The 27,648-nt window shown below is 42.0% G+C and overlaps 1 protein-coding gene across 1 annotated transcript; it reads left to right on the forward strand.

Annotated features, from left to right (window-relative positions):
• Positions 1-212: 212 nt before the first annotated feature.
• Positions 213-27,648, forward strand: LOC308297116 (adhesion G protein-coupled receptor E5-like; the record flags this gene model as incomplete). The annotated part of the gene is made up of 14 exons (XM_080740530.1): positions 213-312; positions 3,906-4,028; positions 5,762-5,799; positions 13,112-13,207; positions 13,395-13,566; positions 14,048-14,179; positions 17,044-17,243; positions 17,318-17,509; positions 17,724-17,918; positions 18,337-18,557; positions 19,787-19,978; positions 20,752-20,920; positions 26,514-26,681; positions 27,622-27,648. The coding sequence occupies exons 4-14, from the start codon at positions 13,145-13,147 to the stop codon at positions 27,646-27,648; spliced, it is 1,731 nt and encodes a 576-aa protein (XP_080596656.1). The 5' UTR covers positions 213-312; positions 3,906-4,028; positions 5,762-5,799; positions 13,112-13,144.

Consider the following 27,648-nt stretch of genomic DNA (forward strand, 5'->3'; position numbering starts at 1 on the left):
CTTATTTTCTTAATTTTTAGCCTTGTAACTAGTTTTATCTTAATGAAGTTGTTTGTTTGTTTTGTTGTGCCAAGAAAATATCTGTATTATTCCTTCTATATGTTCCTTGGTTGTTTAGCTCATTACTCTTTGTGATACCCTGTTCTATGGACTCACTGGACCTTATTGTAAGAGAGACTTTGACATACTTTTCTTGCTCCAGACAGTTCCTTTGCTACCTGAAGTCTACTCCCAGTGGACAGCCCGATGTACAGGAGTCACTGCATGGTGTGACCTCTGGCTACTCTCTGAAAGGTTGCAGTCCTAAACCTGGTATGTGATCAAAAGTTTTCAAAACACTAGTATATTATGAAAATATACCTCTTTCACTCCGTAAAATCTGTGTGTGTGTGTGTGTGTGTGTGTGTGTGTGTGTGTGTGTGTGTGTGTGTGTGTGTGTGTGTGTGTGTGTGTGTGTGTGTGTGTGTGTGTGTGTGGTGGGGGGGGGGGGGGGGGTAGCCTACAGGGTGTTAAATGCATCTAGTGCAGTCGTTAGAGGGAAGGTTACATGTCTTATTATAATTTGGTAAAAAATGTGTCAACTCTCTGGGTGCGTTCCGAAATGCGTACTGAGCGCACTGGTCTGTTATTTATTTATTTATTTATACAATAATATATTTATACAACTTTTACGCTCTGACTTTTGACCTCTGACCTTTAGATCCCCCCGAATTTTGAATTATATGAAAAACAGTAAAAATCTATCTCCTCCTGGGATCCAGATTTTTTTTAAAGTGAAACATTATTTTTTAATAATTCACTGTATATTGCAGTTTTATGCAAATTATTATTTTGCCTGTAAATCTGTATACAAAGTCACACGTTCATGGCATTTGGCAAAGATGTAGAGGGTTAGTCAAAATATCACTGAAACCAATCTTATTCCAATTGGCCAAAGGGGGGGGGGGGGGGGGGCGCTATGCGACCGAGTATTTCCCGGTGAACCTATGCGCAACAGTGGGGGCTTGGGAGTGTGGGGAACACACACCACTGACTATTGCTGATGATGGAGAGGTTATATAGCTTAGCCTTTATGTATTGAGAATGAGAGGCACTCTTGCCGATTTAGTAAGAGACTCGTCGCCAATTGCAAGATATTTAAAAGTTATTTGGGGCCATGATGATATCCTTTTCTTCCCACAACTAGACTAAGGATTTATATTGTCTGTGTTATTGTTTACAACCACAATTATTCACGTGTGGGAAGATCACGGTTCACTAGTTTTAGTAGGCTATAGTGTAGGCTTAGAAGCCTAATTATCAGAAGTTAATTTAATGTTTTCCATTTAATGATTTCCTTTATCCTCATTGCGCTAATGCACGCAACTGTTTTTGCCATGTTTTAAGGCCGTGTATGCTTTTCAGAAGTTAATTTAATGTTTTCCATTTAACGGTTTCCTTTATCGTCATCTTCCGTTAATGCACGCAACTGTTTTCGCCAGGTTTTAAGGTCTTATTTTAGTTGTTTCTCATAAGCTTGCGACCCTCCTTGCCCATCGGCCCCCACCTTTGCGCTTAGTCATGACTCGTTTCGTTTGAAGACATGCAACTTGTTACACGCGTGCTTTGACTCAAGCGGAAGACATCTGTATCGTTGTTAAGTAAGCTCCGCCCTTCGATTTTCCGCCATTTTGAGCAGTTTGTAAAACGCGTAAACCCGCTTTTATTCTGGAATTTTCGCGTCACATGCACAAAACTTTTTTTACGTGAACTTTGGACCAATATCTAAAGATCTGTCAGATCGGATTTCTTTAAAATTGAAACATGCTTTTTTTTATAATTCAATGAATATTGCAGTTTTATGCAAATTATTCTTCTGCCTCTAAATCATACATGCAAAGTAACATGTTCATGGCATTTGGCAAAGATGTAGAGTGTTAGTCCAAATATCACTAAAACCAATCTTAGCCCAATTGGCAAAAGGGGGGGCGCTATATCATTTTGAGCAGTTTGTGAAACGGTTAAACCCGTTTTTATTCTAGGATTTCTTTTTAGCAATTTACATGAAACATTCTACACGCAATCTAAGGACCTTTATCTAACATGCCTATGAAGTGCACACAAAAAAATTAAAAATAATAATAATAATAAATATAGCTGCAAGCAGCGATAACGTTCTGGCAACTCTGCCCCCATGTGAACGGAGATGATACAACTCTGCACCGACTCTCCTTGAATGGCTCTGGGTCCTGATTGATCCCCACAACCAGCTGCGCTCGCAAATGAATTTCAGTTGTTGTGTGATTGTACTCGCCTGGCCGCGAGAAAGAAGTAGAAAACAATGCTGAAAATTAACAAACTTGTTGGTAGGCTAACTGACCACACAGACCCCTTGTTTTTATTTTAAACTCTACTTGGAAGATTTAACGGCTGCACAAAATAGCCTAGTTGTTGTAATTTTAAACTACGACTTAACTGTTCTTCTAAATCATCTTAAATATTTATATAAGCCTCATGAGACTATATCATAGAGCTTTGATTTTCAAAGTGGGTCCGGGGACCCCAAGAGGTCCTTGATATGTGGCGATGCACTTAAACGGGAGTCGAACCCGAGGCTTTGACTCATCAGTCTAACATACAGTCCGCCAAGCCAACAGTGATGGCAACAAGGTTGAAGTAGGAACCAAATGAACCCTCATCATGGGTGAAACTCAGAGAGTGTACTGTACAATTAAATGGTCCCATTTGTACATGCACGTAGCAGGCTACATACCCAAGATGAGGGTCCATTTGGTTCATATAACTTCCTAACTAAATACAACAGCCCTGCCATTCAAATTCAGTGCTCAATTGTCGTGATGGCTTGTGTGTTGGACTGACAAGTGGAAACTCCGGGTTCTATCCCCGCTTCCGTGCAGTATTATATATCATTTAGCTGGGGACCCCCAAGGGTCCCCGGACCACACTTTGAGAACGAATGGGGAGCTCTTCATTTTTATGTAAGTATTTGTGTTGTGGTGCGCTCTCTCAAGCAACCCAACAGACGCATAACATAACAAATATATAGTTCATCTTTTTTTTTTCTTTCTTTTTTCCCCCTCACTATATTACTTATTTTTATAGCAGGTGTGTAGCCTAAGCTAGCTACTCTGCCATCCACTTGACTTGGATCGATTTTTTATATACTTTTATAGTTATACTTATAGTGATCAGCTTCACTACAAAGGGTTTAAGGGCGCCCCAGGTCACCTTTAAAAAAAACCTTCGTAAGACAGGTCTGCGTGATTGACAGGAGCCTTCACAGGTTCTTCTACGATCGTCCTGGAGACCTTACGATGGGTTTTCTGAAGTCATTCCTAAGGTGTGCTCACCCATCGTAGCAGCCCATTTGGTTCCATTGTACACTCTCGACCGGTTTCCTGAAAGCCGTCGTAGCCTTGATTGACAGGAGCCTTCATAACAGTTTTGCTGCTACGATGGGTCTTACGACCATCCTAAAGCTTAAGATCGCTTTGGGAAACCCGGCCATTTTCATCAAAATAGGACACAACTTCCATATTGAAGCTTTTTTTTTTTTTTTGCGTGAGGCGGTGTTGTGTGTTGAGTGAGTGGATAACGTAATGTGTTTGTATGTGCGCGTGTGTGTGTGTGTGTGTGTTGCAAAGCACAGCGCTCAGAACAGCCCCCATGGCATATTGTATCAATTATATTATTTTTTATTGCTGTGTTCGAGCCCAACTCAATCGGGATAGAATCCTGTAGCGTGCGGAGCACCTGACGGTTCAAAACGGCTAGTGTGAGCCCGTTTAGATTATCGTGTAATGTATGGCAGGCTTAAGAGTCAAGTCAAGTAATTCTCACTCACTGTCTGTCTCCAACTCCCACCACCCACTACCTCCACCCACTCCTGCACCATCCAAATGCAGATGAATGTCAGGATGGAGGCATTTGTGGCGTGAAGGGGACTTGTGAAAACCGTGCAGGCAGCTACTGGTGCAATTGTTCAGCTGGGTACAGTAACTACGGCAACGAAAGGACCCCATGCTCAGGTGAGATCCATGACACAAAACATATTTTAAATTCCTATTGCATTTAGTGGCTCCTGAGCAGGTTTATTTAAATTGTGGTCACCAAGTTGTTCCTTGTTTATTTCAAAATTAAACAGCATGAGGGTAAATGGTGCATTTATATAGCGCTTTTATCCAAGGCGCTTTACATAGATTGTGCATTACATTCACGCACACATTCATACACCGGTGGCGGAGGAAATCATGCAAGGCACCAACCTACTCACCGGGAGCAATTAGGGGTGCAGAGTCTTGCTCAAGGACTCTTCGACATCAACTCAGGGGGAGCCCGGATTCGAACTGGGAAGCCTTAGGGAACCCTTCGTGCTCTATAACGGTTTCTCTACCCCTGAGCTATGCCGCCCCTAAAGCCCGTATCAGAGTGTACGGTGGAGAGCTATCCACCGCAAATTAGCTTTCCACCTCAAGTCAGAAAATAAGTGCAGGACATCATAGTCACTCACGGTGGAGTCCTGTACACCGTGACTGACTGGTCTAGATCGACCAATCAGTGAACGGGGTGTAGAGCCTGTCTGTCTGATAGTAAGTAGAGAGATGTGTTGGGAGTTGCGGTGTAAAGCTCTCCACCGCGAGGAATGATGTAACGTTGTAGTTTCCTGACTCAAAAAGACTCGAAAAGACTACACCGCGGTGTAAAGCCTTCCACCGCCCAGGCGACTATGATGTCGGCTTAAGAGGGCAAATATGTATTGGATTGTACCTGTATGTGCAAGTCAACTTTTAACTCTTTACAGATCTCTAAGGTCACAGAAAGTTTGTAAATTATTTATCATTGAACATAAGAGTCAAATAAATTCTCCCATAGTCAATTTTCTCACACATAGTACCTTTGTGAACCACTGTTTTAATTGGTACACAGGTTGTGCTTTGGGTAGTTTAAGGCTACAGGCAATAACACAGTTGACCTGAGTGTTCTAATGTTCATGGACACATGCTTTGCAATGAGAAACTATTGCAGAACCAATATTTGTATTTATGTGTGTCTGCCTCTACATTGCCAAAATGATATAAGCACCAGAAATTCCAATCTGACTCATTTCAAGGAAATTGCTCAACCAGCACATATACAGTATAATGCATCATTGTGGTATATTTGTCACGTCACCGAGGTTCCTTTTTCAGCGGTACTTACACAATAGAAAAACACTGTGATGATAACAGAGCTGCAAAAAATAAATAAATAATAATACAAACATATATAAGGGTAATAATAATAATAACGAAATGAATTTTACACAGTGTGACTTTATTTGTATTGTTAATTGTATTGTATTAGTCTTGTATTGTATGTTAATTGTATTATCATATAGTGATGTGTTACAGCAGGGCTAGGCAACCTTAGGCACGGGTGCCAACATTGGCACAGGGGAGGGTGATCACTGGCACACTGGCAGAAGTGTGTGAGAGGATTTGAAATCAAGTATTGTTTTAAACGTGGTCAATTAAATTAAGTCACCTAATTTACAGCAAATTACATCTTACACATAATTCTACATTCATTATAATTCTGAACTTTGACTGAGTCTAATGATGTTACTTATAAAAATTTTGATGGGTTGTCATTACATTTTATGTTGACCTGGCACACTGACTATCTAGAAAATAAAAAACATGGCACTTCATTTCAAAAAGGTTGCTGACCCCTGTGTTACAGTATAGCTCTGATCAGTTTGTTCCCCTTCTCTTTCATGCAGAGTTGCAGTGTGACCAGTTCAAAGCAGGCAGTACACAGGTGAGTTGCATCAATTACACAGAATCATCATAAGTATTTGTGTGCGTGTGTGCGTGTGTGTGTGTGTGTGTGTGTGTGTGTGTGTGTGTGTGTGTGTGTGTGTGTGTGTGTGTGTGTGTGTATGTATATATTAATTGTGAAAATATGTGTGTCCTTATAGGCTCTCTGTCTAACAAGTCATAGTCCTATTCTAATGGGTTATAATAAACCCACACATAGAAATACACTTAAGCCTATGGCGCTAAGATACTGTATACTCGCTTCAGCTCGTTGTCAGACTTCAAGGCCATAGCCGCCACACCCATATTCAATTCTAAGCATTAAATATGAACAATACTGTATACTAATCACCTTATTTAACGTTTGCTATCTTACATTTATTGTGTGAAAGTTGGTGTAGTTTCTGGTTTTAGTCTTTTAGAATCTATTAATATTTTAGATCCTATACTTGTAAGAGGTAAGGTTACAGGTGATCCATAAAAATCATGTTGATGAGTTGACTTTAGAGACACTGTGTACCGCTTTGCATGATTTTAGGCCAGAATCTGTAGAAGCAGTGTCCAAAAATGTGTTTTTCAAAAATCGGCCAGATGGTGGTGCTAGATGGAGAGTCCTGCACGGTTCCAATTTTGACAACCAGCGCCCGCCCGGCCCGTCATTAATCAGATCTGTGGACCGCCCGTTACCCGTCATTAATTAAAAAATCAAAACCAGATCCGCCTCGCCCGTCAAAAAAAGGACCCGTTTCCCGCCCCGTTACCCGTGATTACATGCATTAAAGTAAATAGCCTACAGCCGTGCGTGCGTTCTTCAAAAGGCATCGCACTCCATTTTCACTCCATAGTTGATCGTCCCTGCACGCCGTCACCTGCTGTTATTAAGCCTATTATTAATATTATTATTTGGATAAAGTAGAAAACCTTTAAAACCAATCATAATCATTTAAAATTGTATCTGACACTGTCACGACAGCTTGTTGCTGCTTCTGCGTTCTGCCTCTGCTGCTGTGTGATATTATACAATCAAGCACCTTTCTGATCGCAGCAATTGGGCAACTACATCGCGCTATAGGCAAGCAGTTCACTCGCGCCCGCTTTATTCAGTTGTGTGTTATGTGTCGTTGTCCTTCTCACTGTGACTGTGTGCGCTCCAGCTGGCAGCCCCATGTGTGTGACTTGACATTTAAGGGCCATTTATAGTTATGTATGGTTGATTTTGTGTACGTTTTTGAGTGAGACAGTACGTACGGTAGTTGCGTCGATATGCATAGTTCGTGTATGGTCTCTGTGTTATATACATTCAATGAAGCCTATGTACATACTGTATCCACTAGATGGCACCCAAATGCATCTTCCCAATGAGCAAATGCTACATAGCGCCTACATTGTTGACAGAGAGGTTTACAGGCACCCTTGGATATACACTCGGATTGAACGACCTGCAGAAAACACTCTCCCGTCGGTGCTAGTCACTGTGCTGTCTGGGTATATCTATACTATAATTTTGCGAATGTCTGTCTGAGTGAGTGAGTGAGTGAGTGAGTGTCTGTCTGTCTGTCTGAAACAACGTTTCTCCTCGGTGGCTGGAGCGATTGATCTGAAATCGCATCACCATTAGCATATGAACACACCTGACATAACTGTGAAGCCCGTTTGTCACTTTCACAAATCGTATGCTGTATATTAGCATTTTTATGGTGTATCTACTATCTATTCTGCATCTAGCATGAGGCACATCTATTCTGCATCTAGCTTGAGGCAAAATGTTTAACCAGCTCTGTGTGTGTGTGTGTGTGTGTGTGTGTGTGTGTGTGTGTGTGTGTGTGTGTGTGTGTGTGTGTTGTGTGTGTGTGTGCGTGCAGGCAGGCGGGTGTGTGTGCAGGCGGGTGGGCGGGCGGGCGGGCTGGGGGGGGGAACAGTATCTCTGTAGCCATTAAACGAAACGGGTTTCTTACATCGATGCTCCTACATCATGCAAGCACCAGTTAAAGTTACTTTCCATCCCTCATATACTGTGTGCACAGTGCACATCCCATAACCCACGCACTGCACATCATTTTGGAGCTCATATCTTTGAACGGGTAAGGGCTAGTTATATAAAAAGGACTGGAGAATGGATGAACGTGGACAGTGGACACGCAGTGCTGTTACTTAAAGGGGCACTCCACCACTTTTCAACCTATGTTCATATAATTGGTCCTCACTCAAAAATAGTAAATAAATATTCTTTTTTTTTTTCTTCTTTTTTTTATCAGAGGAGGGCTGTGGGCAGGTCAGAACCCAATCGTCTTGTGACATCATCGATTGATAAATCCAGCTTACAGAAACTGCAGGCTTTCTATTCCTGAAAAGTTGCAATTTTAAAGTGGAAGCCATTGTTCTCGCAATAATAAAAATCTAAATATTTTTTTCAAAAATATTGATTACATTTTTTGGGGGGAAAATGATGATGTCACAAGACGATGGATTCTGAACTTCCCACAGCTCTCCTAGGAGACTTGGACTGAGTAGAAAAAAATTGTGATATTTTATCATGAACATTAGTGAGGACCTATTATATGAAGACAGGTTGAAAAGTGGTAAACTACTCCTTTAAGTATAGCGGTATAAGCGACCGCCTAGTGCGCAATCTCAAGGGGGCGCCGCCGACAGTTAATGAGCCACCCAAACCGACCCAAAACCGACTACAAACACCCAAAAACCCGCAAAAATCGCGTGCGCGGGGGTGGAGAGAGCAGGCGCATTCGAGAGAGCTGGCAGAGAGCGCTGATTAGGCTGGCAGCGGGTCTGCGTCCTGGCTTGTTCAATACTGTTCAGCGTGTTGGTTACTTTGTGATTTCTTTCTTCCTTTTTTTTTAATGCCCACAGCAATGCATGAGGTCACTTCCACATACGAAATGGAGATCAGAAAAAAGACGAAACATTTCTCCCTCACTACTGCCCCCACGGTTGACAAAAGTTCGCCACGGGTAGTTCATGTGTACGTACGTTTTTATCGGTTTTAATCCGTCAGGTTGGGTGTTGTCCATAAGGTTACGGAGAGAAACAATTACTTACGGACCTCCGGACCAACCGGATCAAATCACTCTCCCCCTCCGTTTCTTGTGTATTCCTGCGGTCCTTACTACTATGCATGGTACTTTAGGTGGAAACAGTGCTGTATGCATGCCGTGGTTCTGTCGTGCTGCTCACTGTCTGCGCTCTTGTGACGTTTTTTATAGGCAGAAGCAGTTGTCTGATTTTCACAGTAAAATGTCACCCGCCCGTGTTTAGTAGCGCACCGCCCGTCCCCGCACCCGCAAATTTATAATAGTATATACTATATATTCCGCCCGTGTCCGCCCGTCAAACACGGGTACCCGTCGGGTACCCACGGGGCCCCGACCCGTTGCAGGACTCTGACCGATGCATGTTGATGACATGACTGTAAGAGATACTGTGTACCGGTTTGCATGATTTTAGGGTAAAATCTGTAGGAGCAGTGTCCAAAAATGTGTCTTGCAAGAATCGGCTTCATGGTGGTGCTAGAAGAGGGCCATATGAGAAATGAGGAGTTGTGGTTTGGCAGCCAAGGAGTGTGTGTGCAAAGTTTGGCATGGTTCGGGGAAACGGTGGCGGAGATATGAGCAGGGGAAAAGTGTGATGTGACGGACAGACAGACAGACTGACTGACTGACTGACAGACAGACAGACTGACTGACAGACAGACAGGCAGACAGACAGCCGGTGAAGTTTTTGATAGTAACTGCGACCTGACGGTTGCAACTATCAGAACTTTTGTTAATGAAATCACTTACCCTACCTTTAAGTTGAAAGTAATGACAATCAAAACCAATACCATCTTAAATATCTCTCTACTTTCCTTAACTCTTTACCTGAGCAGAGGTGGTATAAGGTTATCAATCTTTTCCTCACCTGTTTACAACATAATAATCGGTTATGATTATCCTTCCTATCAATAAATTGGCAGCCCTGTCTGTTTTTTAAGTACCTGCCACACTTGCACAAGATACTTCCCTATTCTGAGTAATATGGTTAAGACTACTCCAATCAGATAAATAGTTAGCTAACTTCAGTGTGCAAGAACCCAAACTTCCTTTCGTGCACAACCTTTTGAGGGAATACATTCAGGGGCGTCAATTGGGTATGGCAGGGGTATGCAGCTGCCATACCCTGGGTCCAGGGGGGAAAATAAAAGTTACTTTTAAATATAAATCCATGAATGTCTCTTTGTCTATCTGTGCTGGTTATTATGTTGTTAAATTACAGTAAAATAACTAAAAATGCTAAATTTAACATAATGGTCACTTTAACAATTATAATTCTATTCTCCCCAGCTTGACAAAATGGTAGCCTATATTCCCAGGTTCCGCAAGTCAGCTGCACAGGTGCAATACATTATTGTTAATTGTGGCACGTTTACTAACATGCTAAGTTTAGCTGCACTGCACTTGAACAACCATTCCAGGCTTCCATATCCAGCCCAAGAAACCGTAGAAACCTGTGTAAAAAACTGACAAAAGTCGTTTTCTTTTTTTCCAGTTATTGTGAAAATAGCCGATCTACATGCTCACAACGCCTCGCGGCGCGAGGCGTTGTGAGCATGTAGATCTGCTATTTTCACAATAGAACCGTGTTATACAAAATGTAATGCCTATTTTCCATGAGGACTTTGCCATACCCTAGCTTTTGCTGAACTGACGCCACTGAATACATTGGCAACTGGCGTCCCAGGGTCCACATGCGGCCCCCGCCTTCACTTAATGCGGCCCACAGGTTAACCCTTTCCAAGCCACGGGGAGCCTCTTAATATTAAAACCGTTTTATACCGGACATCTGAGCAAGGATGTCGCAGCCGCGCCGTCTTTTACCGTACTGGGTCATTAAAACCGAAATAAATGATTTTTATCCGAAAATCAGCGATCGTCTAACCTTCCCTAGTCACCACTCGTCCATCGATAGCACATGGCTCGTCTGACATGAAGCAGAAGTGACGTCAGGTCCATTCCTTCCAGAGGCTTCGCTGCAGCCGTCCATTTTCTGTTTAGATGTTAATGCTCGCATAGAGTGCTGGGGGCTAAGCCACGAAAATGCTCATATCTACTCTTGAGTCATCCGTGGATTATTTGAGCCGACATTTACGTGAACGGATCGCGCACGCGAAACGCACGGGGATAAGATGCGTCGGCCGAAACCACCACTCTAAGCCAATGCAGATGGAGGAATTTCGCTGGGAACTGTGGTGAGTATACAACGGGGATCGTGTGATGGTTATGGGGGATGAAGACCACATGATATCGCGGTGAAGGTCTTGTAAAATGAATGCGGTTCAAATCATAATATAATAATAGAAATTTCACGGCTAATCTACCAACAACCATTCTATTTCGGCTGGCGAAGTGTTAATATCAGAATACTGATATATTATTGATTTCAGCTGTTACAATTCTAAACATGCAAACAAGACCTGCTTGAATTACTTCAGTCTATATTAGTAGCTTAATGACTAGTACTAGTCTTTTTTATGTCCATTGTCCAATGTATTTGTGTTTAAGTTTAAAAAAACTATCTAGGATTCCAATTCAAAAATAGCAGATCTACAGTATAAGCTCAAAATGTGTCACACTGTGATGCGTTTTGAGCTTGTAGATCGGCTACTTTTGCTATGTTTGACTGTATATGCAATGTGGCCCTCTGGAGTGAGTGTGAAAATATAGTGGCCCTCTCCAGCATCAAAGTTGCCCACTCCTGTTTTAAGGGTCTGATTTGACCCGGGCTATTATCACCTCCCTCTAGCTCCTTGACCTATCCTGCCATTCTCTGTCCCCTTATAGGTGTGTTCTTTATTGGAAATGAATGCTATCTTTCCCCACCTAGAATTATTAGCAATAATGATGATACACCTCACTTTTTTAAAGTAAATGTTATCAAATAATTTGCTGAAAATGACTGATGAAACCTTGATTATCCTTGTGGTAAAAGCCTCAGTGACACTGCTTTTTCAGCTGTACTTTCCAGTAAACTGATTATTCCTCTAAAAGCATGGGTCTTCAACAGAGGGTCCTCAGAGTTACTACAGGGGGTCCGCCAAATCTTTGTGTCATAATAACTTTTTTTTGCACTTGAACAAGCGACCTTATTCAGGGGCAGAATATTTGCATCGCAGCGTAATGTTTGGTTTTGTGTAGAGGGAAAAAGAACGAGACTTAAGTGCAGAGCAAAAGGTCAAGTTTACAAGCATTGAGGGTTTAAGTGAGGGTTTAAGTGGTTAAATGTCTGAAAATGCGGTGGTGGGGGGGGTCCCTGCTTCATCTCTATCTCAGCTAAGGAGTGTTTGGTCTGAAAAATGTGCTGCTCTAAAGGTCAAGGTCAGACACTTTTACTCTACTCAATATGGTTTCAACTTGTGAGATCTTTAAACACTGATCATTAAATGCTGCTGCTTGTGATGGGAACCCTCTCGAAAATGAGATGATACATCTCAAGGGGTTATTCTTTCAATAAAATGTCATAATAAAAAAGACATTAAGTGTAGAATGGTAATAACATGAATTAAACAATCATAATAGAAGCAAAAGAAAAAACAACAATAAGCATGTATAACTTTCCTCCCCTCTGAACTCTTGTTCACTTATTAACTTTTGTGGACTAATATTATACTGTAGCTCTGCTGCATAAGTAGTACGTACAGTCAGTGTAACTAGTTTCGACCGTCAGGTCGCATTTACTATCAAAACCTCCACCGTCAGTCAGTCAGTCAGTCAGTCAGTCAGTCAGTCAGTCAGTCAGTCAGTCAGTCAGTCAGTCAGTCAGTCAGTCAGTCCGTCCGTCCGTCCGTCCGTCCGTCCGTCCGTCCGTCCGTCCGTCCGTCCGTCCGTCTATCTGTCAGTCATGTCACACGTCACACTTTTCCCCTACTCATATCTCCGCCACTGTTGCCCCTATCCATGCCAAACTTTTCACACACACTCCTTGGCTGCCAAACCACAACCTCCACAACCTCCACCCCTCATTTCTCATATTTCTCTCTTCTAGTGCCACTGTGAGGCCGATTCTTGCAAAACACATTTTTGGACACTGCTCCTACAGATTTTTGCCCTAAAATCACGCAAAGCTGTACCAGTATCTCTAAAGTCATGTCATCAACATGGATTTCCCATAGTCCTTCCTGATTGGCTACCATCGCCTTCTAAAGTTTGTGTATGCGACCTGACGGTCACCAATCTCCCTATTAGGGAGTCTTACTGGTACTTAAAGTAGTCAAAACATGTTTGCTCTCTCTCTGTCTCTCTCCCATCCATCCATCCATCCAGTCTTTATCAGGTCTGTCTAAAATCTTGTCTCTGATGAGGAACAGCTGCACTGGCCTGTCTGAAGGAAAGCAAAGTCATGGAGATGTACTACGACAGGTACTGTAGCAATCATGGATGAACACACACACACACACACACACACACACACACACACACACACACACACACACACACACACACACACACACACACACACACACACACACACACACACACACACACACACACACACACACACAATCTTCTCTCACGTCTCTTTGTTGTTTTCTCCTCTGCTGTGTAGATGTTTAAAGCAGTGGAAGACCTGCTGGAGTCCTCCGGTCACCTCAACAACAGTGACAACAGTGACAACAGTGACAAAGTGACTAGGTTGCTTCAGGTAGTGGAGGATGCAGTGAGGCTAATTGGACCCCAGCTCCAAGACAACTACACCCACATAGAGACAAACCAGACAGGTACACACACGCACATAAGCTCACACACACACACACACACACACGCACGCACGCACGCACGCACGCACGCACGCACGCACGCACGCACGCACGCACGCACGCACGCACGACACACACACACACACACACACACACACACACACACACACACACACACACACACACACAATTTTTATAATGATATAAATAGTGCACCCAATAACCACACTTACAATCACATTATAATGCATTAGAAGTATGATAACTATAATACACAATATGATCCTGGACAAAAGAAAATGTCAGAGTGAGCATGCAAGTCATTATAAAAGGCTTCATAATGTGTTATGATTGCACATTATGTACTTATTATGAGTGCTTATACTGTAACTATAATTATACAGTGTTATACACATATTATAATGCATTATAAGTAAATGTATAATGCATTATAGACATGGGTTTCATAGGAAGTGTGACTGAAATGGGTTTTGTTGAATAGAGGCGGAGCTTGCTGTGAGGAAGGGAAAGACTCCACCCACTGGACCAATTCATCTGAGCAGTCACAATGCTGCTCTAGACACTGACTGGGAGACATTAACTGGGAATGGAACTGGGAATGGAACATACCCTGGTAAACTCTTCTCTTCTCTTCTCTTCTCTTCTCTTCTCTTCTCTTCTCTTCTCTTCTCTTCTCTTCTCTTCTCTTCTCTCCTCTCCTCTCGTCACCTACTTACAGGTACAAGTAGTGAAATAGACATGTTCCGCAGAGACAGTGCTAACAATAACACAACAACATAATAACTAGTAAGATGCCCTAGTGATGTGTCGTTCATGAGTGATTCATTCATAAGAATTGAATCATTAGTAAGACTCAAGACTTTTGATTGATTGAAGAATTTATTAGAAGTTTGCAATAGAAAAAAGTACAGTTTCATGACAGTACAAATCACTGGTACAAGGTCAACTAAAAGGAGATCCTAGAAAGCCGAGGCTTATTTCCACAGGAACCACACTTTAAGTATCTCATATAACATTGAAAGACAGACGGATAGAACATAGTACTTTATCTAGGATAATATCAGTTTCAAGACTCATGAACGATTCGTTCAAATCCCTGAAATGAATTAAATTTTCTTAGAGATGATGGGCAGTAATATATATATATATATATATATATATATATATATATATATATATATATATATATATATATATATATATATATATATATATATATATATATATATATATATATATATATATTTGTTTGTTTGTTTTGTGCTAGTTGAAATTCTTAGTGATGTTATGTTGTGAACTTTTATGTTTTGTTGCTGCTGGTTGTCAGTGATATAGCATAGGCATAATGATAAATAGGTTAATTATTTGATAGGATAGTCAGTTGTCACTATGCTGGAGAGATAATAGGGATTTTAACATTGTGGTTGTTTTTAATGAATATGTTGTAAATTGCCTAGGTAAATATGATCAGGTTTTATACAATGAGACCCCTATACTGGATTTAGGCTAAGAATGGTTCACAAATTAGTAAAATAGTATCTTCACAGACCCCCAACTTTAGCATTGCTAAGCTGTGTAGATCATTCATTGTTGTCAAAAATGGGTTAAAGTGGTTATACATTAAGTATAGGTATTTTCAATCTATCATGGACAGGTTGGCCATCTAAGTAAAGCATTACTTTGGTACACTTAGAGTGGAAGACTAAAGGTTACACCATCATCCCCCAATGATGTTGCAAGGAGTTGCATGACAGTTGGCCAATAGATAAGCTCCACTTCCTTAATGTCACAGATACCCACACACAGGTACACACCAACACCCTCTCTCTCTCTCTCTCTCTCTCTCTCTCTCTCTCTCTCTCTCTCTCTCTCTCTCTCTATCTCTCTCTCTCTCTCTCTCTCTCTCATAAAGGCAGACTAACACAGAGAAATATATAAATAGAAATAAAAAAAATTACCTTAAAGGACAACTTTGTTTTTTTACAACAAGGGTTCATATCTATACTATAATTTTGCGAATGTCTGAGTGAGTTTCTGTCTGTCTGAGTGTCTGTCACAGCGTTTCTCCTCAGTGGCTGGAGCAATTGATCTGAAATCGCATCACCATTAGCATATGAACACACCTGACATACGGGGGGGGGGGGGGGGGGGTTAGCCATTAAACGAAACGGGTATTTCTTACATTGATGCTCCTACATATTATCATGCAAGCACCAGAAAGTTACTTTCCATCCCTCATATACTGTGTGCACACAGTGCACACCCCATAACCCACAAACTGCACATCATTTCGGAGCTCATATCTTTGAACGGGTAAGGACTAGTTTTAGTAATTAGAGAAAAGAAAAAGTGAGTGTTAAAATGTTTTCATTTGCTTCGTTCTATTGTTTTAGCGTGTTTACCATTTTAAAACGTGGAGCATGTGTACGCATGGGGGCCTGCTTACAAGTGGCTAAATATGTCTTTTTAGACACAATAAGCCAGCAGTTTCTTTATTGCTATTTACAGTAACACTTCTAGCCCCCATAAGTTACATCCAACCATGAAAGGTTGCGTTGTATCTTGGGAATGGGCTTATTCTGTGTAAAATGACATATTTAGCCACTTGTACGCATGCCCCCAACCACTGAAATAAGAATCTCTAAAACAACCGAAAGAAGTAAATGAAATCAATTTAACACTCATCTTTTATATTCTTTAATTACATTATTATTATCTAATATAGCCTATGAACCCTTGTTGTAAAAAACTAAAGTTGTCATTTAAGCATAACCCTAATGTTTTAATATGATATTACTTAATAAGGATATTATTATAAGATTATTAAAACATGAGTTATGATTAATTATGAGTTATTAACTAAATAATTGACTCACTAGCGCCACTATTTCCCCTAGTGGTAGAACATTTTTACTTTTACCCATCCTATTAGACTACTCGCACAGCTGAAACCACAGTCTGACACAATATGTCCATATATGGGCATTCCCAGATATGGATCTCCATATATGGGCATAAAAGGGTCAAGGACGGAATTCATTTGCAAGTGTGACTTGCGTTGTGACAACCACACTGGTTATCATGAAATTGACACAATATGTCCATATATGGGCATTCCCAGTGAAGAGTTCTTGAAGGTAGAGTTGGAGATTCTCAAGAGCATTGGTTGAATATGAAATATCCAGAGAATGCTGGACTGTGATGTCAGAACAGGTCAGTTATATCCATATCTGGATTCTGTGAGGTCAGATAGATGTATTGGCCAGCTCCATTTATGGAGATCTACATGTCAGAACAGGTCAGCTATATCCATATCATGTAGATATATTGGCAAGCTCCATATATGGCTATGGAGCGTGACACACGCACGCACAGGATCTGCAGGTTTTCATTGTAAATGCGACCTACGGTCATATTACCCATATAATAATCGGAAAATGAACTCTGTAGTCACAGAGAATTTCTCATTTCTCACAGGTTTTGCTTTGGCTGCGTTGGTGAGCTACAAGAATCTGGAGAAGTCCGTAAACCACTCATTTCAGGATCTCAGTGGACACCAGGAGGATGGAGTGGATCCTAACTACCAGGTTTACTCTAAAGTGGTGTCAGTCTTAGTGTCCAACTCTTCCACACAACTAATGGACAAACCTGTCACCATCACAATGAGACACCTGCAGGTGGGCCATTAATGAATGAATGAACAAATGAATGAATGAATGAATGATAATAATTGTTTTTTATTGTGTATTAGGAGGGGAAGAATACTTCTAAGGTGAAATTCATCTGTGCATACTGGAAGTCTGGACCACATGGACAGGATGGTGGGGGAGGGGCCTGGGCCACAGATGGCGTCTCTCAACAATCTATCAACTCCACACACACTGTGTGTCGTTCTAAACACCTCACAAGCTTTGCTGTGCTTATGGCCCGCTACCACTTTGAGGTTAGGCACGACACACACACACACACACACACACACACACACACACACACACACACACACACACACACACACATGCCCACATGCGCACGCACACGCACACACACACACACACACACACACACACACACACACACACACACACACACACACACACACACACACACACACACACACACTCACACACACACTAAACCCGCTCTCTTTCCCCGTACAGGAGCTCTTTGAGCTGGAGTTGCTGACCATGCTGGGTCTTGTCACCTCTCTGCTGTGTCTGGCAGTGTGCATCTTCACCTTCAAGTTCTGTCACTCCATAAAGGGAACTTTCACCACCATCCACCTCCACCTCTGCATCTGCCTCTTCATTGCTGACTTGATCTTCCTCGCTGGCATTTCACAGACTCAATATGAGGTAGCCTATGTTACTCTGTCATGTGATCGAGATGGTTCTGTCTTGTGTTTCAGATTCCATTTCCGATTGGTTTTCCGATTGCCTTTCACATTTCTAGGGGCTCGTTTTGCACAAAATGCCACAAATCATAAAAACCAAAATGTTTAAAATCGGGCTCATGCGGTGGTGCTACAACAGATCACAACAGAGCCCTGGATAGACAACCCAACCTGACAGGGGCTCTGCGCTCAAAGGAGTCAAAAAAAAAAAAAAGAAAAGAAAAGTTAGGAAACAGAGTACCGGTATGTTAGGTATTTTGTTGTGGTTTATATCATCTTTTTATCAGAGTAAACATATTTTTATCTGTAGGGTGGGGTGGGTAGAGGGGTTGTAGTTGAAAATGTGTGTGAAATCATTTTGTATATATTTTTTCTTTCAGGTTGGTTGTAGGCTTGTGGCAGCCTTGGTCCATTACTTCTTCTTGGGGACATTTTGCTGGATGCTGTTGGTAGGGGTGCAGCTCTACCGTATGGTAAAGCCGGTACTGAACGTCAACAAAGGTCGCCCTTGGTACCTGTATGCTGTGGGATATGGAACACCCCTGGTCATAGTGGTGATATCTGCCATCAGCAGGCCTATGGGATATGGCACTGAACGACAGTAAGCATGCGGAAGCAGATTTTGTGTGTGTGTGTGTGTGTGTGTGTGTGTGTGTGTGTGTGTGTGTGTGTGTGTGTGTGTGTGTGTGTGTGTGTGTGTGTGTGTGTGTGTGTGTGTGTGTGAGTGAAAGGATGGCAGGCAATAGAATAAACAGCAGAGAGTGAAAGAAGAGACAAACAGTATAGCCAACAATCCCCTCGGTAATCAAGAAACTCTGGTCCATAATCTAGGCTATATCGGTTACAGCGTTCCACTTCCATTATGCCCTGGATTCCATTGTTAAATGTTGTTAGAAGTTGAAGTTGGATATTTCATTTCCTGTTGCCGTATATGGAGTGAAATGGGGCGTGGTGCCAGATTCCAAGTGCAGATTACAAAGTGTCAGGCTTAAAGCCATACTGTGTAAGATGCCCAACTAGTGGTCATTAGCCCTTTAGCAAACCGCGGTCGCGTCCGCGTCTTTCGGACGTTTTTCGTACCTTCAGACCCCCGCGTCTGCCTCCACCTCGCTGAGATCTATCTTTTAAGGGGTCCCTTGTTCCTGTGCGTTCAGTAATTCCAGAGATACGGACTCCTTCACCCTGCCTGGTAGGCGAAATTACCTAGAGAAGGGATGGTACAAACGGGCGACAACAAATATGGCTGCCATAGCGACCCCACTTCAAGATGCGCTGTGATTGGCCGGCAGTTGTATAACCCTCGCTGTGATTGGCCGGTAGTGTGATGACGCAATTTTGGCGCGAGATCCGGTCCACGGCAAGGATCTCAGTTTACATACAGAGAAGGCTTTACAGGCTGAAATTCACGGCGCGGATCTTCTAAAACTTTTGTGATTTAATAGTTAGGAGAATTTTAAGATTTGTTTTATAAAAAAAGTTACATAGTACAACTTTAACATTTATGTAGCTTAGCGCTTCTGATCAGCTAGCAGCACTGTACATTTCAGGGACTCATGCACCGCTTTCTGAATTGCACATACATTTTGGCATAAGTCCCTGAAATGGGGCGCGTAGCTCCGATGTGTCGGACTATCAAGATTTCCCCCAAAACACGCTCCTTTAGTGATTTCATTTACACAATATTTACGACCACCTTGGTGATTCCTAACCCATTGTCAATGTCTTTTTATTTTTTTCATGTGGGCCAGTGTGTGTACAGCAATTTGAGACTATTTTGACTTGACTTCTTTCTTAGCGGCCCTAACATGAACCCTGTGTCGTCCCTTCTAGCTGCTGGTTGTCACTGAAACATGGCTTCATCTGGAGTTTCATTGGTCCTGTGATTGTCATTATCGTCCTTAACGTGTTCTTCTTCATCATCGTCGTCATAAAGCTGATTCAGAAGCTGTCGGGCTGTTTTCGTTCTGACTTACTCCGACAGCACAGGGCCAAGCAGGACCACTCCAACCTGCAAAGAATTAAGTCAGTCCCTCTCTCTCTCTCTCTCTCTCTCTCTCTCTCTCTCTCTCTGACTCTGACTGTGTGTGTGTGTGTGTGTGTGTGTGTGTGTGTGTGTGTGTGTGTGTGTGTGTGTGTGTGTGTGTGTGTGTGTGTGTGTCTGACGTGTGCCTATCTTTCGCGCACCGCTTCAAGTAGATTTTCCCCCCTGCCCCACGCCTTCTCCCCTTCGAAATCCTCCAAACTTGAGAGGAGAAAATGAATGAAATGGAAAGAAAATAACACCACGCTCACAGAGGCGCTTCTTGCCTCTGTGAAAACACTAGCCCCATTTCCACTGTAGGGCCAATCCAGAACTAGAACCAGAACTTTCCAGAACAAAGAACTTTAAAGAACCTGTGAAGTTCCGGGACCAAGTTCTGCTTACGTTGCTGAACTAAAGTTTAGTTCTACCTCTGGAGCAGGACTTAAAAAAAACTAAAAAACTAAAAAACCTCGTCTGGAACCGGGCCGTGTGCAATGGAAACAAAACCAGAACCAAAACAATAGGTTCAGGTTCCTGAAAGTTCTGGTTCCACCTTGCAGTGGAAAAGAGGCTAATGATAAGTAGATCAGATACTGATCAGCTTCCTCGTAATGTGAATCTCAGACACCACGTTTCTTAACCGATGTGTCAACCATTCCAAAAATCATACGATTGGAGGTTATTGCTCTACGCACAAACTCAAAGATCTGCTTATATCAGCAGATAACTACATATATCAGCTTTAATCTCATCTCCCTTGCTTCCCCTCTAGGAAGTCAACAGGGTCAGCTATAGCTCTGCTGTGTGTGCTGGGTCTGACCTGGGTGTTTGGAGTGTTCCTGTTTGCAGACAGCACAGTGGCAGCGGTCTACATCTTCACTATCCTCAATAGTCTACAGGGGGCGCAAATATTTGTCTTTCGCTGTCTACGAGATAAGAAGGTATTGGGTTTTTGTTTTGTTATAAACACGCACGTGTGCTTGTTTATAAAATCTGCATGCATGTACGCACACACACACACACACACACACACACACACACACACACACACACACACACACACACACACACACACACACACACACACACATAAAATAAGCACTTGTATGTAATGACCGGTCTGCCCTATAATGGACTGCTGGCTAATCAATGGCTCAAAGCACCTGCTGCACTCAGGCTGCACTGCGTGAATTTAGTGCCGTATCCAACATGAGAGCCATGGAAACAAACACACAGAGTCATTTACAACCAAACGTTGCTCTCAAGAATGTTTTTGGGTTAGGGTTAGTATTTGAAGCGAGAAATAGACGACGCAGTAACAGAAAATGGATTCTACACATCCTTATTTTCCAAGGCGACATGTGGTGCTTGGGGGACGCCCAGCGCAGCAATTCGTGGGACACTTACAGTAGTGTAAACAAAGAAATATGTTGTTTTGTTTTAAGTTTTTGGTCAAATTATTAATATATTTATAAAGTAGCCGTGTAATAAGCGGAATAACGTCTGCTTCAGCGGTCATTATCAAGTGATAAGATCCCTTCAGGCTGATATGGCACATCCGCTGCATGCATGTGCATGCAGGTGCAAATACCAGTGATTTCTAACCCATAAAGTTTTAAGAGGGATATTCAACCGCAAATGCACATTTTCACAAAAAATCCTTGCCTTTCATTGGGAAGGAATTGCACAAAAATCCCCCCATTCTATGGGGTGGAATTGTACAATTCCATGCCAAACTTTGCACACACACTACTTGGCTGCCAAACAATCATTTCTCACATGGCCCTCTTCTAGCGCCACCATGAGGCTGATTCTTGCAATACACATTTTTGACACTGCTCCTACAAATGTTACCCTAAAATCACGCAAATCGGTATACATTATGTCTAGACTCATGTCATCAACATGGATCTGTCCCATTTAGCGCCACCATTAGGCCGATTTTTTCAAACACATTTTTGGACACTGCTCCTACCGATTTTGCCCTAAAATCACGCAAAGCGGCACACAGTATGTCTAGACTCATGTCATCAACATGGATCTGTCCCATTTAGCACCACCATCAGGCCGATTTTTTCAAACACATTTTTGTACACTGCTCCTACAGATTTTGCCCTAAAAAGACCACTCACTTGTGCTGCAGAAGGCCGAAAATTGAAGCTTTAGACTTTCATTTGCTTTTTTAAGATTTTAAGAGAACTGTGCAAGCCACGGGCTTGTGCCTGGTAACGGTTTCGGCTTGGCCTCCCTCCAACGAGCCCCCTCGCTTCTGCCTGTCACAGTGGCGAAATTAGACCTTATTCCCCATGGGTTTTCAGATCAAGGGGGCCCTGATCAAAGGGGCCCGGGTCTGTTGTCTTTGCGCGATTTAAGCGCAAACTACAAACATTAATCCACAGATTAGGAAAGTAGGGCCCTGGGACCCCTAATATATTGGAAATTACAAAATATATATAATATCCTAGTATGAATTTATGTAGATATAGGCACATTTTTTTATTTAGGCCTATTAAAAAAAAAAAAAAAATCGCCACTAGGGGGGGCCCTTGGGTTTTTAAAACCCAAAAACCCTATCAAATTACGCTTGTGGCCTGTCACACACCGTTCGTGAGATGTCAGCTACAGCCCTAACCCCCACCCTTTTCGGCCCCTAGAGGCAGTGTAAAAAAGAAGAAAAAAAAAGTCTCCAGCCTGGAGACAGTTATGGCTTTGGTATTTGACTTATATATCTCGAAAATGATAAGACATTAGGTTCCACGTGTGGATGTCCTATATAAAATAAATAAATATATATAAAATAAACTCAGCACAAAAAGAAAGGAAACATATTAATAATTAATTATATCTCCCCTTTAATAATACCAATTTGTATTGTGTTTTATATCATTTTTATCGTTGATTTGTCACCTTTACAACGAGGTACAGCTTGTAAGCATCGGGCATTCGTGGAATGAGCTACACAGCCAAACGTGTGGTAGCGCCCCTCCAAAAATGGTCAAAAGGGCCTGGCAGGCCTGCAATACTGTTCTTTTGGTGTTCACTTGTTGCTTGGAGCATTGAATGATTGCACTCTCCCACAGTAATAAGGAAAGAAAAAAACAACACATATTGGCCATTTTTACACTTTGTTAATGTTAAGCTCAGTGTCAGGTAAGCCCAAAACGAGAGTAAATGCCAGCAGAACAGTGTATTGCAAGCCATTTTGGCAAAATTCTGGTCGGCGCTACCCACACGTTTGGCTGTTAAGCTCATTCCTCGAATGCCTGATGCTTACAAGCTGTACCTCGTTGTAAAGGTAACGAATCAACGATAAACGTGATATAAAACACAATACAATTTGGTATTATTAAAGGGGAGATATAATTAATTATTACTATGTTTCCTTTCTTAGTTTATTTTAGTGCAAAATGGCAAACGGACGGCAAATATTAATTGGCAAACGGCCGGGCGGGCGAACAGAGAGTGTATGGTAATAGCACACTGGTTCTCAACCTTTTCAGGCCGCGACCCCCAAAGTAATCATATTTGAACTGGGGACCCCCCCATCCTGACAAGCACTAAGAGTTGAGGTATTACATTTTGTATAACACGGTTCTAGTGTGAAAATAGCAGCTCTAGTTCGGCTATTTTCACAATTTCTGCCTCTAATATTAGACAATTTGGCCACGGTTTAATTTGTCATTTTAGAGGTATTAAAAAGTCCATAAATTGCCACTTTACAAATGTGCAGAAAAAAGTGGCAACGGTAAACAAACCAACATAATGTTTAAGTGTATCGAGTCTCTTCACTTAAACCATGTTGGTTTGTTTACTGTTGAGTGAGAAAACAATGTTTCACATTAAGTTAATTATCTGGGGACCCCCCAAAATAATTTAGGGGTTCCCCTGGGGGTACCAACCTAGCCTGGCGTTGCTCATACTAATTCCTCACTGCGTATCGGATATTAGTCTGGACTCAGGAGCAGAATTTTCATTTCCAAGGGGTGGTTTAAAAAAATGTTAAGTTGACTTGCTCTTAATTGCTCCCTCTGAACTTCAAAGGGCTTGTGAGCTGCTGTAATTGATTGAGCCATACAAGTGTCAATAGCTCATTAGTCACTGAAAGCATCAAAGACTACAATCTGTTTGATGTCTGTAATAAGAGTGGAGGGGGGAATGTGTTTGAATACACACAGACTCGCCTGATTGGCTGAATGGTTTTGAACCAGGCCACCACCCACCACGTGCCCCAAGCCTACAGACCTGATTGGCTCGCCCTTTCTGAGGGCTGGTGGAAAAAGCTTATTTAATGTGAAGGGCCAGACTAACACCACCACTACCAACAGGGGGTGGTGTTTTGCAGTCTGGTTTATTAACTAGGCTAGTACCAACCCACAGGTTGAGAACCACTGGGTAGCATACCTAGCTCTGGTCCCTAGCATTAGACTAGAGGGAGTTCTCCTTAAAGGTGATACACCATGCATTTAAAAAGTATTTATGTCATATTGTTTATGTCCCAAAAACGTTTTTCAAAAGGTTTGAGGCTAAATTACCACTCCTGAATAGAGAGCCTCTCTCATTTTTGAATGGCTCTCAGAGCATTTCAGCTGCAGTACCACCTTTGGCCTGAACTGCGCCACCCCAAAATCCTTTTGAATTTTTTTATTTTTTTAATTTTTTTAAATTTATTTTATTTTTATTTTTTTGTGATGACGTCACAATCGGCAGATGACGTCACAATCGGCAGCAAATCTGAACAGCCTGTTTTGAGAACCCATGGGATACTTTTAACCTTCGCCTTCTCAAAACCAGAGAAAGACACATCGGTCAGAAATGGGACTTTGTGAGGATAGAAGGTGCTAGTGGGACCCCAAAAAAAGGTTTTAAAATAGGAAAAGTGAAATTTCATGGTGTATCACCTTTAACGCTATGTCAATGATGATCCGGTGCGACCGCAGGAAAGGCTGTGCACCCTCTCGTCTCATAAAAATTAAGAAATACAGTTTCACTGCTCACCAAAACAAAGATGGTTGTGGTGAGTTGAAAGCCTAGTCTACTTTAACATAACATTCTGATGACATGTGGTGGGGGGCCCACCTTCGCTGTGACAGCGATAGCGAAGTTTAAAAACAAAACAAAAAAGTGTCTTCGTCCGGTGGATTATTTTTCATTTCGCCCTAGCAAGGTATTTTAGACGTGTGGTGGGGTGGTTAGAGAGTTCCCACTAAGTAGAGTAGGCTTTCAACTCATTACAACAATCTTTAGGCCTGTGGTCTGGGGATCAGACGTGTCCATATTTTGACCGAAACCGAACATTTCCGTCAAAAGGTCCGGTTTAACTACAAAATGAAGTCACTCGCGACTTCAGAAAAGCATTACACCGACCTTTCGATTTAGAGCCATGGATGCAAGGATCAGCAAACGTATAAGTATAACTTAAAATATCTAAAAAATGATACCAGCACAAATTATAACATTTACGGCACAATTCAGCACAAATCCAGCACTAAAGAATGACACAATTTTTATATATGTTTTCATCATATGGGGTGCCAACTTCACGGAGGTACCCAAGACTACTGCAACACTTTATATTCCGGTATCGACCAATCGTCAATTAGGCGCTTGCAGTTGGTCCAGAATACGGCTGCGCGCCTCCTCACTGGCACCAAAAAGCACGACCACATCTCCCCAGTCCTGGCCTCCCTCCACTGGCTCCCAGTCAAATTTAGAATCGATTTTAAAATCCTTTTAACTGCTTTTAAATCTATTAATGGAATGGCCCCCACTTACCAGTCTGAATTGGTCGAACGATACAACCCAGTTAGGGCTTTACGGTCAGCTGACCTTTCTTTGCTACCCCTATGGCTAATGCTCGACTTGGGGGTGATCGTGCCTTTGCCGTGGCCGCCCCTAGGCTCTGGAACGACCTTCCCCTGCATGTCAGGTCTGTCCAGTCCATCGAGGTTTTTAAGTCCCTCCTCAAGATCACTTTTTTAACTTGGCTTTTAATCACAGCTGAGCTTATTTATTTTGATCACTTCTTTTTGTCTGTTTACATTGTATTTTTTATTTTGGTGTAGGCCTATTGATGTTTTGCCTTCTTGTTGCATTGTTTTCTCCTGTTGTACAGCACGTTGGTCGACACTGTGGTTTTTAAATGTGATTTATAAATAAAGTTTGATTTGATTTGATATAGTAAAAAAGATAACTAACTTTACATATAGGACAGTTGTTAAAAGAAATGAATAAATAAACCTACCTTTATCCACACAGTTCAACAGACTAATTCATCAATAGTTTGTCTGGGCAAGACTGTTGGTTTTGACATGGCTGACAGTGTTGTGAGTGACAGGACTGACATTATGGATTTCATTGAGGTCGTAGGACAAGTAATGTTTTGTATTCTGTCCACTATTCTAGTCCAGTCAGGACAGATAATGTAAGTGTCTGGTAGAATGTCCTATAGATAGAGCAGGAGGATCAGATTCAGAGAAAGTAAAAATGGAGTAGATTGCTTGTCGTCATTTAATGATGTTATGCTGCCCTCTACAGGTGAGAAAGTGGTACATCAAGAAACTCTCCATCTGTAGGCCTACAGGGCACCAGTCTTCCAGTCAATCACAAGTAACAAGTCCTACAGGGCAGGAGCACCAGGCTTCCAGTCAATCGGAAGTAACAAGTCCTACAGGGCAGGAACACCAGGCTTCCAGTCAATCACAAGTAAGTAATAGAGTGTAATACAGATGTATTTGTCCTGTACCCTCAAACATACCCACATGCATCTGTCATGTAAGTATGTATGTAACTCAGGGAGCTGACACAAATGTTTGAGACTGGCAGCTTTGGTCTGCAATTAATAAAGAAACTAAAAGACAACAAGCTTTGTGCATGATTTCATGATAAGTTAAGGATACAACAATGGCGACAAGGATTATTGTGGACGTTTGAAGACAAAGTTGAATGTTAAAAAGTGTTAAACGAGCAACATGGAGAAGTCGGGGATTCAACCGTTCGCATACTATACGGATCCAGCCACACTCGGACGAGATGTACATGATGACGTTATAGAAAAAGAACTACTCATTTTTATTTTATTTATTTATTTATTACATGTGTACTTTGGCCTGGCTGGTGGCAGAGGGCAGCCTTATGCAAAGAATGTAATGGAAACATCATTGATGTTTACGTGTGGTGGAGATTTGAAAGCAGCATTATGGGAGATGTTTTTACTGTTGTGTGTGTCTCACTGTGAGAGTGACAGAACTTTCTCCCAAATAGGTAAGAAAGAAATCATGCTATAAATTCACCCAATTATATTAAGCCTAAAATGGTTTCGCCGCCGTGCTGAACAGTTTTTAACAGTTTTTAACCCTTTTTACCCGCGCGACCCCTCATCAGCTTACAGACAGTATGCACCAATTGTTAATGAGTTGTGTTTAATGGGATAGAGCGTGTTACGAGGGACACGCATAGTGCTGCCACAGAAGCTGCAAGCACGAGCCCTCACACTAGCCCATGAAGGACATTTGGGAATAGTGGGAACCAAACGGCATCTCAGAACCAAGGTTTGGTGGCATGGCATGGAGAAGGCAGCCGAGAAATACTGTAAGGCATGTCATGAATGTCAAATTGTAGCCAGACCTGACCCATCACATTGTAGCCAGACCTGACCCACCAGAACCTCTGA

The sequence above is a fragment of the Nannobrachium achirus genome (genome assembly GCF_963921795.1).
Source record: "Nannobrachium achirus genome assembly, chromosome: 2".
Classification (NCBI taxonomy): Eukaryota; Metazoa; Chordata; class Actinopteri; order Myctophiformes; family Myctophidae; genus Nannobrachium; species Nannobrachium achirus.